Source organism: Peromyscus californicus, unplaced genomic scaffold (assembly GCF_007827085.1).
Source record: "Peromyscus californicus insignis strain IS unplaced genomic scaffold, ASM782708v3 Scaffold_19__1_contigs__length_69161282, whole genome shotgun sequence".
Taxonomy (NCBI): Eukaryota; Metazoa; Chordata; class Mammalia; order Rodentia; family Cricetidae; genus Peromyscus; species Peromyscus californicus.
The window spans coordinates 50,072,935-50,089,731 of NW_026294491.1; the positions used below are offsets into that span (position 1 = coordinate 50,072,935).

Consider the following 16,797-nt stretch of genomic DNA (forward strand, 5'->3'; position numbering starts at 1 on the left):
CTGAAGTGCTTTATGCGTAAATATAGAAACATTTAGATGGTATATGTTTTTATATCATTATACAAGAATGTTTTGATCTGGCCATCAGATTCTTCTTTCTTGCAATCTATTCCTCAGAAAATTAGGTAGAAGTTTTAAATAGTTGTGTGTATGCTCATGTGTGTGCTTCTTTGGAGGCTAGAGGTTGATGTTGGGTGTCTTCCTTAGTCACTCCCCCCCCCCCCACCCCTTTTTTTGAGAGGCACAGTCCTACTGTGTAGACATGACTAATCTGGAACTTCTTGCTATGTGATGCCCATCTGCCTCTGCCTCCCAAATGCTGGGACTAAAGGAATGTGCCACATGTTCTGATTTTTTTTTTTTTTTTGAGACATGCTTTTTCACTGAACCTTGTGCTTACTGACTGGTTTGACTGGTTGGTCAGTGAGCTTCAGGAATCTACATGTATATGTTGTACCATGCCTAGCTCTTTACGTGAGTGCTGGGGATTCCAGCTCAAGTCCTCCTACTCTTCAGCAAATGTCTACAGACTGAGACATTTCTCCAGCCCTAGTTTAAATAGTTCTGCTTTGCTTCTAGATTTATCAGAGATATGCAGCATCCATCTATAAACATTCTTCTGTAAACACTAATGTCTACTTAAGATTTTATTGATTATTTTATTATCTCACATTTGTACCATTGGGGACTAAGAGGGCATTATTATATTCCAGTCCTTCGCAATAGCTGCTTTCTGTTATTTTTCAGCTCATTGTATCTCATTTTTAAAAAGCAAGCAGAGGAGTGTTGAGATGGCCCAGCAGTGCCTACAGCATATGTGTGAGCTGGGTTTAGATGTCCTAGCATTGCAGAGTGGAGGAATTGGGCAGATCTGAGTGCTCATTAGCCAGTATAGCAGTATAGCCAAAGCAACAAGCTCCCGTTCAGTGAGAGACTGTCTCAAAGGGTGCAGAACTGAGGAAGGACACCCAGTATTGACCTCTGTGGCCTTCCCATATGCATGTACAAATGAGTGTACCTCTGCACACGCACATATAACTCTCTTCCCATATACTCTCCCTGAATAAAAGCAACCAGTAAACCTCAAAAGACAAGTAGAAAAAAATTAGTGAAGACTATGCAAGTAACTTCCTGGTATAACACATTAATACAAAACTTAGTTTTACTCTTTTTTTTTTTTTTTTGGTTTTTCGAGACAGGGTTTCTCTGTGTAGCTTTGCGCCTTTCCTGGATCTCGCTCTGTAGACCAGGCTGGCCTCGAACTCACAGAGATCCGCCTGCCTCTGCCTCCCGAGTGCTGGGATTAAAGGCGTGCGCCACCACTGCCCGGCTTAGTTTTACTCTTAATGTCTGTTGAGCAAGTTCATTTTAGCATTTCAGTGATGAAATGCCAGGAACATCCTAAGGATAGACAGGAGGAGCAAACTCAGGAAAAGGGAAGATAGGACAAGGAATCCCAGAGCCACATTACACAGAGCTGCTGAGCCTGGAAGAACTGTATTTCCAGTTCATTTTTTAGGGTAGGACAAATAGAAATTTACCTCTTAATTCTGCTGTTCAGGATTTTGGAATGTTAACACAAAGAAAAAAGTCAACAGGTTTCATTCTCAGGAAAAAGGATCATTAACTTGGGGTTTCAGTTGTGGTTTTGATTGGTCGTGCCTTTTTTTTTTTTTTTTTAAAGCTTGTTTCCTGAGACTGACAGTGACTTAAGCTTGGACACCTGTGTTTCTGTCTGGCTTTAGCGCTCGCTCTCTCTCTCTCTCTCTCTCTCTCTCTCTCTCTCTCTCTCTCTCTCTCTCTCTCTCTCTCTCTCTCTCTCTGTGTGTGTGTGTGTGTGTGTGTGTGTGTGTGTATGTGTAGAGACCACAGAGCAATCTTAGATAGTGCTTCTCAAGTGCTATTTTAAAAGACAGTCTCTTACTGGCTTAGTGGCCTGGAATTAGCTAGACTGGTTGACCAGTGAGCCCCAGGAATCTTCCCTTCTCCGCCTCAAGTACATGTCATGATGCTTGGCTTATTTATTTCTATTATTTTTATGTGTGTGTATGTTTATGCCAGGAGAGGGCATCAGGTCCCCTGGAGCTGGAGTGCCAGGAGGATGTAAGGTACCTGTTATGGTGATGGGAACTCTGTCCCCTGGAAGGACAGTAAACATTCTTACCATAGAGCCATCTCTCCATAGCTTTTGTACACCTGTCCTAGGGTACAACACTTGGGTCCTCATGCTTACATAGCAAAGCACTTTTTATAGTTGAGCTATCTCCTCACCCCCGTTAGCTTTTATCTTTACACATTTAGTTTTGTTTTAGGTGAAATGTTTTATATGCTGCTTCATTTTTGTTAGATCATTAAAAGTATTCCATTGACCTGAAACTGATTTTTAAAACCAAATACAGCACTCCTATGTAAGTTAAATGAAATTCCCTTTTACTTTGTTTGCCCTTTTATCCTGCTTATTTTCTTCTATCTATTCCTACTCTTAAATTTTTTGAAATTATAACTTCATCATCTCATCATTCCCTTCCTGCCCTTCAGATCCTCCCATGTAATCCACCCTTTCTCTCTTAAATTTGTGGACTCTTTCTCTTTTGGTGGTTGTAGTGTGCGTGTGTGCATGCGTGTTAAATATCTAGGTATTACCTGCTTGGTCTGCATGCTCCTTGTACGTATTGTATGTTTTCAGGGTTGATCCTTTGGGATTGGATAACCGTTTGGTGTGCACTTTCCCGGGGAAGACGTTTCTCCCACTCTCAGCATTCCAGAGTTGTCCGCAGTCTGTGTGTAAGGTTGAAGCCTCTTGAGCTTTCCCCTTAGCGTGGCCATTGCTGTAGTTCTTGTTGAGCCCGCTTTTTTTCTTAGTTTGCTAATTTTGCTTATTTTTGTTTTAGCTAATTAGATAAACAAATTTGGTAACAAATGCAGATCCAAACTTTAAATTGACAACCTCCATTCTTTTCAGTCTCTAAAACATTCAAAACAGAATTATTGAATATGGATTTTGTTTTTCATCCTAAACTAAGATTAAGTGTTTTGTACTTAGGGAGCTTCAGAAATAGAAGAGCTTCATCTACATTACATTGTAACAACAGTATGTGAGCATAGATGCTTTTTGACTATTTAGCCAAGACAGTATATCTTGAAGTTGATATTCAGTTATGGTTGTATTTTTTTGAAATTGAATCTGAAGTAATATCTGGCTTTCTGCTGGTGGTGTTGTATGTGCTAAGTTATGGGTTACGTTGCAAAACTAAACCTAAATTATAGACTAAAAAGGGTAAAATCCTTTCGGAGCAGGTTATGAGATTCTTAAGTGTTGTTTATTATACTGTAAATGGGTACAGTGTGAATTTAAGACGGTAGTGGGATTTGAACCTAGAGCCCAACAGGTTTGGCTAGTGCTTCTCGCTGAGCTTATATCCCTAAGAACAGATTGAATCTAAAGGCAAAAGTAAATAGTGTTAACTTGAAAGTGTGTTCTCTCTTGCTGGCATATAACTATGAAATACATAGTTCCTTTATGAACCTCAATGTACTGTTATGTTATTGTAAGTATAAATGGCTTTGTATTCTCTGTGATCTTGTAGTCTTTTGTTAACATTCTCTAGAATCAGAGTATATTTTCTATTTACCAGATGCTTGATTTTTGTGTGTTTTTAAAGTCTTAATTTTGAAGTGAACTTGTGTCTTAAGTTAATGTCTTAAAAAGTATTTTTAAGAGTCTTAATAGAAATATTGACATAATCCATACGTCTCTGTTCTTCACATTTGAAGTCTGGGTGAAATAGAAAAAGGTATTGACAGGTAATGATATAACCTCTTTAAAACAAGATAATATTCAAAATTCTTAATATATTTGAATTTTTGATAGCTTGAGTACAAGCATTTCTCTTCCTAGAGAAGTGAAAAATAGGTTTTAAAAATGTGTTTTTCAGGAGCATGGGGAAAATGTGTTTTTCAGAATGATGTCTAGTACTTATGGTCTGGCTTGATTCCCAGAAACTAGATGATAGAAGTGAAGAAAGCTCATTTATAACTCCAGCTTACATTTCTTTCTGCTTACAAATAATTAAAAGTATAATGCTTACTTTTTCTTTTAAAAGATTTTTTTTCTATTTGTTGGGGGTAGAATGGGCACAAGGTACCACAACATGTATGTGGAGGTGGGAGAACATATGGAACCAACATGCAGGAGTTGGTTTTCTCCTTCCACCATGGGGGTTTGGGGATGTATCTCAAGTTACTTGGACTTAGTTTCCTTTAGATTGAAAGGACCAAATGATAAAGATCTTTAGTTCTTCATCCATTTATCATTCCTTTTACACTGTTCCCACCTGCATCCCTTCACTTTGTCATCATCTCAAGACAGATAGCAATCTTGTTTACCTGAGGGCCAGGTGGGATAGTTACCCAGATTTGAGTGTGAACCTCAGACACCAGCAAGCCTCCAGTTGTGAGACGTTATGGCTATTTTTACTTAAAGGAAAATACTTCTGTGTCTCCTTTAGAGCTTCAAGATCAATATCAAGATATTTCTTAAACCTAGATTGTTGCTGGGCGGTGGTGGTGCACGCCTTTAATCCCAGCACTCGGGAGGCAGAGGCAGGCGGATCTCTGAGTTCGAGGCCAGCCTGGGCTACAGAGTGAGTTCTAGAACAGGCTCCAAAGCTGCACCGAGAAACCCTGTCTCGAAAAACCAAAAACCAAACAAAACAACAACAAAAAACCCTAGATTGTTTTCTCAGGAGTGTAGGGTCTATGTGTGGGAAATCAGGACAAAGAAATACATCATAAAAACTGAATCTTTCTGCTAATTAAAATAGTTCAGGAATGCAAGTTGTCTGTAAATTATATAATATTAAAATGTTTTGTCAGTAATTTTATATTTAATCTGTAATGTGGTAAAATATCAAGGAAATAGCTATTTGGCTAGTTACCACTTGTAACTTGTAAAAATCTTAAGGTTATACAATTATTTTACATTTTCTGAATTCTTAGATTTTAGGGAAGAGGGGTGTTACTAATTTTGTGTATATTGTCCCTGAATTGATGGACTTGTTAGCAGAAAAGCGTTATTTAGCTTTCACTTCTGAAGGTTCCAGTCCAAGATTGGGCCTTACTGCTTTTGGCTATGTTGAAGCCACTGGATGGCAATGGTGGGGGTGCATGGTGAAGTCAGCTGTCATATCATGAGCCAGGAGAGGCCCTCATGACTTCCCACTGGGATCCACTTACAGGTCCCACTGTCTCCCAATGGTGCCACTTTGGGGAGTGGGCCGTGAACAAGTAGGCCTTTGGGGAGCACTCCCTTACACTACAGCAGCATTCTGTGCACTGCTGACTTGAGTGTAAAATTGAGCCATTAAGACACAAAGGTGGCTTTGCTGTGTTTGAGGAAAGCTTTCAGTAGACTCTTAGTGGGTTAATTCCACAGCAGCTAATCTACTGTGTGGAAGTTTAGGTCTGCACTCCCTTTTTACCAGGCTTCCATCGTAATCTTCTTGGCTGTAAATTATGAAAATCCTAGGGTAAACTCTGTAGTAAATTTGATCTTAAGTTGTTAGTCCTGGAAATGGCAGCACTGTTCAAATGTTTCATTTTTGTAAATATTAGAACCACCCACAAAATGCCACGAGTTTCAGTTTTAGGAAGTAATGAGTACAAAGAAAGGTAGGGTTGCCTTCAGAGAAAAAGACATATGAGAAATCGTGGAGTCACATGTGTGTGTAAGATAAAGAATTGAATATGATGCCTCTCTTTGGAACTTGAATAATTAACCTTATAGTTAGGATTTAAATTGCTATCTTAAGGAGAAGAATATATGTTGGAAATAGTAACTGTTATGTTGAATCCATGTATGTGTGTACCAGAATTACTTTTGTTCATGTGAATAATGAAAAGACCTGACACCTTTTTATAATTACAGTGCATGCAAGATATGGGAAATACTAAAGCAAGACTACTTTATGAAGCCAATCTTCCAGAGAACTTTCGAAGACCACAGACAGATCAGTATCCTTTAAATTTTGTATATTGTATGTTTAAAAGGAGTTAGCACACTTTTACCATTAACATTTTACATTGGTATTTAGGACGATGTGAAGTATATCATAGTAGCATTAATTAAAGATGGAAATTACCTGCGTGGTGGTGCATACCTATAATCCCACTAATGCTTGGGAGGTAAAGCTATAAGGTCCTAAGAGTTATATGCCAACTTGTAGGTTTGCTACATAGTGAGAACCTGTTTCATGAAAACCAGAAGTGGGGAATGTAGCCCATGTAGATTGGTTGCTTAGTATGTATAAGGTCCTGGGTTTGATCTCCAACTCCTAAAAGGAAAAAAAAGAAAAAAAAAGATGAAAATTGATTTGCCCTAACTGCTTTGGTTTTTAGTAGTGATTATATATATATGTGTGTGTGTGTGTGTGTGTGTGTGTGTGTGTGTGTGTGTGTGTGTGTGTGTGTGTGTGTATGGTGTAGAACATAGTGATTTGAAATATAAAGATAATATTTATGGTTTGAAAATAAAATGTAGTTTCTTACCAATTTGTTTGGTAAAATAGTTTGTGTGACCACTGTGCAAAAATTATCTTTGTTCACACAACAATTCAAGTTATATGTTTATTCTCATATTTAGACCGAAGCCTTTTAAGTTACATTGAAAAGTTAGTAATTGGCCATAGTTGAAGTTTTTCTGTGTCCCACCTGGCCTGCGGTCGGGACAAATCTCTTAACCCACAGTCCTGCAGCCTTTTATAAAATAATCACACAGAGGCTTAATATTATTTATAACTGCTTGGCCGTTAGATCAGGCCTACCACTAACTAACTCTTACATTTAAACTCAGCCCATTTTTATTAATCTATATGTTGCCATGTGTTCCGTGGCTTTACCTGTATGCCGTTACATGCTGCTCCCTGGACGGTGGGCTGGCGTCTACTGACTCAGCCTTCTTCTCCCAGAATTCTCCTCTCTGCTTATCCCGCCTATACTTCCTGCGTGGCTACTGGCCAATCAGCATTTTATTTATCAACCAATCAGAGCAATACATTCACAACATACAGAGCAACATCACCTATCAATTGGCATTTAGCCTTTAATGTGTCTGTTCTCCCAAGCTCTTCTGATAAACCTAGCAGTCTGAGAGGCAATGCCACTTTTGTCATAGAAGGGTCCTCAGTAAACTGGGCGACACATTTCTCCTGTAAAGGCTATGAGAGCAAAGTGGCCAGGTGTGAGGAACTTGTGCTCCATTAAGCTTGTAATATGACACAATTTCAGTTTGTGGGACAGATGGCAGCAGGGGCTTTGAAAAGGCGTGGGTTCATATTAAAGGAATTGAGTATCATGTTTGTACATCCTTTGGTTGTCCCAAGAGATTGAAGATTTGAAAAGCCTGTGGAGGATTGTGAAGCAGGAGAAATAGTAGAGCTACAGTAACTTGTGCTACAAGGAGAAAGGAAGGAGGAGGTCCTGGAGGCAGAGGCCATGAGAATACCAGCGCAGTAGCATTGAGAGTGGACAGGAGGGAACTTGAGAGTGCCTGAGCAGCTGGACTGATGGAGACTGGCTTTGATTCTGGAGAAGGCACTGAAATGATGCCTACATTTCTATCTTTGATGAGTTTAAACTTTTTTTTGGAAAGAAGAAATTTATTTACAGATGGAGGTTTAAGGTTGGAAATGAAAGAAAATGAACTGTAGTCCATTATTTGGGAAGAATCAGGTGCTTGTTAGATATGTACATGGCATTATCTTTTTATACCTGGAAATTCTGGTCTGGACTCAAGAAGACAAAGGAGATGCAGATGGAGAGTCAGTGATACACACTCTTTGTTGTTGTGTCATTTGTGTTGAGACTCTGGAGTGTTCTTTCCTTCTTGAAAGGGAAGGCCTACGCAAACCCTGAAGAAGAGCACATATTAGTAGAAGAAATGTAGACAGGTAAACACATGAGAATCTGACATAGCTGTAGCCGGAGATACTTAGTGATATTTCAGAGTCAATACCACTTTTCCCAAAGCATTTACTAAATTGGATCATATTAATAAGAGGTATTGATCTTTTACTGTTTACAAAAATATAGTCTAATAGTTGTTGGAAAGTGTTTAGAGAGGGACATTGTCTAAGCATATGTGAGAGATGATTACTGAAGTTTCAAATATAAGATGACAGTCCGTGAGCTTAGCTGCCATATGGCTTTATAGGCTCAAGAGAAAGGTCAGGTACTGTAGTTACAGCGACTCAGGAGGCTGTAATGTGGGATTACTTGAGCCTGAACTACATAAGGAGATCTATCTCAGAAACATTTGTCATTGTGTCTTTTACTCTGAAACACTGATTTAGAGCAGTGGTTCCCAACCTTCCTAATGCTGTGACCCTTTAATACAGTTCCTCATGTTGTGGGGACCCCCAACATAAAATTATTTTCATTGCTACTGTATAACTGTAATTTTGCTACAGTTAGGAATTGTAATGTCAGTATCTGTGTTTTCTGATGGTCTTAGGTGACCCCTGTGAAAGGGTCATTTAACCCCCAAAAGGGGTGGCGACCTTCAGGTTGAGAGCCACCAAATTAGAGAGATTAATAAGAAAATCAGCTTTGCCTTTCTTCCGTCTAAAGCTTAAATCTCGTTGAAAAACTTAACATCAGGATGGGAATTACAGCTCAGAGAGTGTTTATCTGGTAGCATGCCTAAGGCCCTGGATTGGAGTCCCAGGGGAAGAAAAAGAAAAGAAAAGAAAAGAAAAGAAAAAGCCAGGCTAGAGAGATGACTCAGCAGTTAAGAGCACTGGCTACTCTCCCAGAGGACCTGGTTCAGTTCCCAGCACCCACATGGCAGTTTACAACTATCTCTAACTCCAGGGGATCTGGTACCATCTCCTGGACTCCATGGATACAAGGCAGGCAAGTGGTGCACAGACATGCAGGCAGGCAGAATACCCCTACATTAAAAAAGAAAAGTAGCCCCAGAAGACCAGACCAGCCGCAGCTCACTGTGTCAAGGCTCTGATATTGCTTGACACACCCAAGGCTGACTTTGGTTATTAAAAAGCCTCACATTTCTTTACCTTTATAGATGTAAATACAATTTTATAAGAAAATTAAGTAAGAAAAAAAAATCAGTCTTTCTTCCTTCCCAGCTGTCCATCTGTCCATCCATCCATCCATCCGTCCATCCATCCATCCATCCATCATCCATCCATTCTTCCATCTATCTTTGTAAAGCTCATGGCTCTTTGAACAAAGTCTAATATCTCTATTTGTAGATGTAAATATATAACCCTAGGCAAATGGAACCAAGCTGAGTTAAATTCATATAACGGGGCCTCATTACATTCTTAACAATTTACAAAGGTTGTACAAATGATGCCATAACTGTCATTTCTCATGTGAGATGTGGTTAATTATAGGCTGCATGTACTAGTATACGGCAGAAGATAAAGCTTTACATTGTTAGGATATTTTGTCTTATTTAAATATTTCAATTACTTTGGTTCCATGAGCTCTGTTGTACACCAGAACTCATCAACAGTTCTCTTTTGAGCTTTTCAAAGTTTTATAGCTGTTAGTAGTGTGTGGAACTGGAAGATCTTGTTCTTGCAAACAGATATGAATTTAATTTGTCTTTCAAATGATACCTTTAAAGAAAGGGGGGGATCTAAGAATACATACTCATCTTGATGTTTTTATTTACTAAATCGTAAACAGCTACTTAAACTTGACTTGTAAGTAACATATTCTTTACTTTGGTTCTCTGAAAATACTGTTGTTGTATTTCCATTGTCATTCATTTACCCTAGGGCCTCGTGTCTCAGTATCAAGAGACAGAAAAGGGAGTAATGTTTCCTGATCTCCAAATTTATTGGCTTTGTGGCCATTTCTCATTTGTTTAAACTTGATTATTAGCCAACACTTTTACAGTAGTTGCTTTTTCTGTAGATTCTATCTTTTAAAAACATTCCCTATCATAATATTTTTCTACTAGTTTTGAACTAAAATTTAAAATGGCACTGTTCTTTCTTTATACTTCACAGACTGACATTTAATTCTTAAAATAATTCAATAAAAATTATTTACATTTTAAAGCTGATGAAACTGAGGGACAGAATTACATAAAAATAAAAACTAACTTCACTTATTGATTGTTTAAATATTCATATATATTCTCAAAACTCTGAACAACCTGTGATGCCAGCATTCTTGTCTTTTTTTTTTTAAATACTAAGTATTTATTTAATAATTAGCTAGCTTGAAAGTTAAGGAAATTGCCAGTTAAGTACCACAAATGTGGCTTTATATTGGAAACTATTTTTGGGAGTTAGCCATTAGCATCAGTAGACATTTAATGAAAATTTCTTTTGAAAATGCTGGGAATGACAGTTTCTAGACAGTTCCTTCTTTAAATATGTTACAATGCTTTATTTATTTATTGAGTATCTGTGTCCACGTGCACAGTGGGTGCAGGTGAAGGTCAGAGCACAACCTACTGGGATTGTTCTTTCCTTCTACAACCTGGGTTCCTGGCAGTGAACTCAGATTGTTGGGTTAGTGGCAAGCATTCTTACCTGCCAAGTCATGTTGCCAGCCCTTTACATCCATCTGGGTTGTACTTTGTTCAGAGCATTACATTAGAATTCATGAATGACTATAAATCTTTGAACCAAGGATCTGTTTCTACATATGAACTTCAGGTAGAATCCAGCCATACCTACTAGTTACAATTTTCTGTGACTACATGGAAGCTTTTAGATGTAGAGTTGAGTAGTTAAAACAGATCTACTCTTGGGAAAATCCTAAAATACTTACCTGCTCCTTAAAATGCACAGATCCCTCGAGTTCAGTCTATTTACTTTAGGTAGAATTAATAATGAAAAATTGGCTTGCATACTATATATTATCTCTCTCTCTCCCTCTCTCTCCCTCCCTCCCTCCCTCCCTCCCTCCCTCCTTCCCTCCCTCCCTCCCTCTCTCTCCCTCTTCTCCTCTCCTCCCCTCCCATCCCCTCCTCTCCCCTCCCACTTCCCCCCTCCCCCTCTCCTTCCTTCCTTTCTCTTTCTCTCTTCCTTCCTTCTTTCTTTCTTTTTTCTTTTTCTTTTTTTTTTTTTTTGGTTTTTCGAGACAGAGTTTCTCTGTGTAGTTTTGATGCCTGCCCAGGATCTCGCTCTGTAGACCAGGCTGGCCTCCAATTCGTAGAGATCCTCCTGCCTCTGCCTCCTGAGTGCTGGGATTAAAGGCGTGTGCCACCACCACCCGGCTCTTTCTCTCTTTCTGAGTGTTTTTGCTTTAAGGGATTCATAGGCACTGAGAGCAACCAAAGCTGGCATAGCCCTTCTTTAAGTGATTTCCTTGGAATTGAAAAATATTTTTTTCTGAATAGTTTTCTGTTGATAAATAAGAAGGTCTTAATGATTTCACCAGTCTTAATCCTTTGTTTTGATAAAATAGTATCAAACAGATGAACTTTGTGACTGTGTGTCATTTTTTTTTATCCCTTACTACTTAAATAATTTCTGAGAAGCTTTCTTGTTACAAGTGGAAACCTTAGTTTTAGCTACTAAACTTCTACATTCCTCACCTTTGAAAGGAAAAAATTGGCCACTATTTTAATAAATAGGAAATTCTGAGTTTCACCCATTCATGATATAGTTGGCAAGGTAGGAAAAATAATCATGTTGGAATCAGCTACTTAATCTTTCTGTGTTGCTAATTGTTTGTTTGTGTTGTGAAAATAGCCATAAGTCCATTAGCTGGGTTTTGGGAGGAATTAAAAGAATCAGTGTACAGCATGGAGCATGCACTGTTTGGTATATTCTGAGTACTGCGTGGATGCTAGTTTATTGCAAGATGAACCTAAGCTAAATTGAGAGCTGGGTGATAGAAGTGGTGGTGGAGTTGGAATTAAGAGTTATACTGTTGTTTTTCTTTTCAAGTTGGGATGGCTTGTTTGTTTGTTGTTTTTGAATGAATTTTCATGTATTAAATGCACTTTCAGTGAGGGGAAAAGAAAAGTATGGCATAGACCATGTATAGAGTGGGGTGAGAAAATGGAGATTGGGGAATAGAAAAATTAGTGTAGGCCATTTGGAGAGGAATGAATAAAGGGAAATGTACATGTGACTGAACTCACTTTTTTCCTTAAGTTATCTGTTTTCAGAGCAGTAGAATTTTTCATCAGAGATAAATACGAAAAGAAGAAATACTATGATAAAAATGCTATAGCTCTTACAAATGTAAGTAAAACCTTCATCTTTTACCAGTTGATATTTGTTAAGTAGATTTCATATGTTTAACATACAGCTCATTTTGTTTATTGTAAAACGTATTAGTTGCGTATGCTTGGCTATTTAAATATTGGGATTTTTTTAGTTACATAATGTTGAGAACTTGTAAAGTAGAGTGGGTCCAGCTTATTTGACCTTTCATTGAAGCAATTAATTCTGTAATTAAAAAGAAGACAAAGCCACCAGTTGAAGAAAAAAAGAGGAGGACATAAAAATTACTTTGCAAATTCTAGAAATGAATGCTAAAGAAAACTTGTAGTCTGTTTCCCGCTAGAATTTTGTTGGGTCTGTTGAAACATGAAGAGTATCCCAAGGGCATATTAATACTGGGCACTCCCTCTGGTTATTAACAAGCATATTTAGTTGTTACTTTACTGTCACAATAAAATATATTAATCAACTGCTTCTATCTAGTTTTTATTTCAGATTAAAATTTTCCTTCTCAGTTAATTATGTAAGACTAGTTGCCTTTATAGTTGAAATCAATTTTGACCTTTGATTTCTTATTTAATAAGCAAGCATTAAAGTGGTTAATCTTGTGAAGTCATTTATCAGGCAGTTCGGAGACAGTAGTTTCCATCTCATTTTGCATGTAAACCAGCCTTTTCCTTCGGTTCTGTTCAGTTACTTCTCTTTTGCTGTGGGGAAGCACCCTGACCAAGGCACCTTACAGAAGGAACGGTTTATTTGGGGTTTAATTTACTACTCAGTTCCAGCAGCATTAAAGTCCGTCACCACACTAGAAGTGTGGCAGCAGGCAGGCAGGGCAACTGCAGTGGAGGCTGAGAGCTGAGGCTTACATCGCATACTCCAAAAGGAAGCAAAGAGAGCAAACTGGAAATGACACAAATCTTTAAGATCTCATGACCACACCTCCGAAGCCTCCCCAAGCAGCCACCAACAGGGAACCAGGTATTAAAATGCCTGGAATTATGGAACTGAGAGAGCTCTTGTAGTCCTTCAAACTACACCTTCAGTGGGCGGAATAGACCAAAGCTGTTGAAGGATAAATAAAAATTAGTATTGGGCATGGTACTTATAATGTGCTTGAATTTAAGACTCCATTAATCTGTAAGTGAACTAATTATATACATAATGAATTTTCATATAAAATATTAAATTATTTAGAATATTTTATAAAACATACTGCTTTATATTAAACCCTGAATGTGAAATTCTAAACCTTTGTGCTTTTTATTCTCAGCAAGTTGGAAGTTAGGATTATGTATTAATTTGTAAGAGGTTTTTGTTTTTTTTTTTTTTTTTTGCTTTTTTGTTTTTTCATTTTTTCGAAACAGGGTTTCTCTGGGTAGTTTTGGAGCCTGTCCTGGAACTTACTCTATAGACCAGGCTGGCCTCAAACTCACAGAGATCCTCCTGCCTCTGCCTCCCAAATGCTGGGATTAAAGATGTGCGTTACCACCGCCTGGCTAATTTGTAAGACCTTTATCTTTGGATGAAAACTTTTTTTTTCCTTTTTATGTATAGATGTGGGTTGTTATGATAATTTTTTCATTCATAGGAAATGTAGTAAAAATACAGTGTTTAGGATTAAATGTCATGGTATTTGTAACTCATTTTTAAATAGTTCAGTGAAATCTGGAAGTTTGCATGTGTATGTGCATGAGTGTGTCTAAAGAACAAACATGGTGTGTTGTTAACATGTGATGAATATTAATGTTTATATTAATATAAACATTAGAGGCACTGATACTATATTTTTCTTATTTTTTTTTTGTAGGCTTGGAAGTAAAATATTTTAAAGTAAAAGATTATATACTCCCGAGTTTGTATTACTAATGAAGTGAAAATCCAGAAACGTTTATGAAGGTTATTTACATGTAACCCATACTCAAAGTCAACTAGAATACTCAGTAGAGCTTATACCAGATTTTAAACACCTGAGACAAAATATGAATGCCTTCTATCTAAGTTATTTCTGAAGGAAGTGGGACCATTTGGACACTAGTTACATTAGTTGTGCTCTGATCAAGAGCTGTCTTGATGACTGTTGAGTTTTATGTGGCTGTAACTCCTGTGTTAAATAGCTCTAATTTGTGTTAATGTCTTATTTTTATAATTTTATCTATCTCCTGTTTCAGATGTTATTTCAGGTTTTGTCAGGGTGTGCTACTGCTTTTGATTTGTTTCTTATTTTAAGAGTGATCCTGTTTCCACATGTGAGGCAGTTTCAAAATGAAGTACCGATTTACTCTTGACTTTCTGGAACATATTTCCAAGTGTGACAGAGACAAAGCAGTGAAGTGTAGTGAAACAGTAGCAGTGAGCTTCGTGGTTTTCTGAAGCAGCCTCAGTGTACCTGTGCGCATCATGATAGTGAGACTGAGAGAAGCTAGCGTGGAGTCGGCTTCATTGCAGGGCTGCTTTATTTCCATTTGTAAGGAATGCCTTCAATAGGCTGCCTTGGTGGTGCTGGCTGACCTATAATCTTAGTCTAAAGCAGTGGTTCTCAATCTTCCTAAATCTGTGACCCTTTAGCAGTTCCTCACGACCTCTGTGAAAGGGCTGTTCAACCCCCAAGGAGTCACAACCCACAGGTTGAGAACAGCTGGTCTAGGGGCTGAGGCAGAAGGATCCCAAGGTCAAGGCCTGCCTGGGCTACAGAGTGAGTTCAAGGCCAACCTGGGCTATATATAAAACCCAGTCAATAGGAATCAATGAATACTTGGATTCCTAGAAAAAGCCATGTCAGACCAAAAGGAAAGAACTAATAAAAGTGTGGGCATTTCACCTAGTGGGACTAAGAATTCTGAGCAAAGGCTCCTAAAGTCAGTAGAGGTGACTAGAGACCTGAGACCGGGAGGAGTTGAGGTGACCAAACAGCAGAGCGTAGGCAGAGCAGGGAAGGAAAGGCGGTAGGATAGGGGGATCCAGCCAGGGAATGTGGACTTTGTCCCTGGGTAATCTGTAAATTACCAAGACCAGATTTGCATGTGAGAATAACCTAGTGTAGAGAAGGGATTTGGGGAAGTCGGGACTATTCCAGGAGACAGAAGCACTCTCTTACTGTAGGGTAGTTAGTGAGCTATGAGAAATCGATGGTTTTGAGAGATGTAGAACTTTAAAGAGTACCCAGTTTGTTTCTTTTGTCCTTTCTTACACCTCCTGAAGAGGAAAACAACCACTTTTATAATAAATTGTCTTTTTGTGTCTTGATGTTCTAAATACCACTCTCACCTTTTATATTTCTGTGTTCTGCTTTTCTACAAGTTTGTACAAAGAAGTTTTATGATACAAGTTACTTTATTAAGTGATCTTATGTTTTAATCCCATTTTACATGAAAATTTCAATAAATATCTCTAGGAACAACCAGCTTTAAGTTGGGCTCTAAGGTACAGTTTGCCCAGATTCTCTTTTTTTTAGCAAGGTCTCCTTAGGTAGCTCTGTCTGGACTGGAATTCACAAAAATCCAGCTGCCTTAGGTCCTGAGTGCTGGGTATACCACCACTCCTGGCTAGCTTGACGTTTTCTTAATGGAAAATCTACCTTTGCATGTGCTGTGCATTGTCTTGTATGGGCGGCTTGCGTTAATGTTAATTAAATGTTCACATAGTTACAGCAGAAACACTGTGCAAGGGGAAACAAGCGTCCCAAGTGATTCAAGAACACAGTCATGGTTAGCCAGCAGGTTGAAGGAGTTCTTTTGACACTGCAACAGCCCATCTAGAATAGCAGCTCGAAATCCCCATAGGCACCACCAGTAAGACAGGAAAACAGAGAGATGCCAGCTTTGTGGCTCCAAAGATCTGGCATGTATTTTATAAATACTCAGTTGCGTTTTTTTGTGGTAAAGAGAGCAGCAGTAAGACAGTGCTTCTGTTGAAGTGATCATCCATGCATGTATAAATTGGGTAGGAAGATGTGTGTAAAGCTTTCAGGTGAATTTCATTTTGTGTGTAAATGGCCGCCGTATGTATCTATGACTGGTCAGTGTTTTGGGGTAGCCCAGCAAGTGCAGCCCTGGGACTTGGGTTTGCATGACCATCCTCATGGAGGACATGCATAAATTACTTTGTAATAACTCTGTGGCTACCCAGCTATTCCATTAACCCAGTCTTTGTTTCTGCTTTCTTAAACAGCAAGTTAAAAATTTAATTAACTTTTACTATTTCCTCTGCTTTATTTTTCATCTTAAAGTTATTATCAGCAAAAACAAAATTTTTACTCTTCTACTTTACATAAAATTTTTTCTTGCTTCAGTGTACTTGAGTTTCAGTAGTAACCTTGACTGAAAATGAATTATCAGAGAAAATTATACTTCAGATAGTTTTGCTATGATTGTATCTAATATAGTTTAAATTTTATACACTATTAAAATCTATTTTTATATATACATATATATTATTCTTTACTGTGTTTTTTAAATATTTCACATAGACATTGTTTTTAAAACATACTTATTCTTGATGACACGTTTTTACTTTGTTAAAAGCTTTAAACTACTTTTATCAGAAGTACGTGACTGTTTGTTTCTTTCTGGTGTTCGTC

General features: G+C 38.1%; 1 protein-coding gene across 3 annotated transcripts in view; it reads left to right on the plus strand.

Annotated features, from left to right (window-relative positions):
* The window catches only part of Smap1 (small ArfGAP 1), a 106,547-nt gene that overhangs the window by 45,342 nt on the left and 44,408 nt on the right, over positions 1 to 16,797 (plus strand). For all 3 annotated transcript variants that reach the window (XM_052745283.1, XM_052745285.1, XM_052745284.1), the window contains exons 3-4: positions 5,927 to 6,012; positions 12,161 to 12,236. In XM_052745283.1, the coding sequence (XP_052601243.1) occupies positions 5,927 to 6,012; positions 12,161 to 12,236 (162 nt within the window). The remainder of the gene's footprint in view (positions 1 to 5,926; positions 6,013 to 12,160; positions 12,237 to 16,797) is intronic.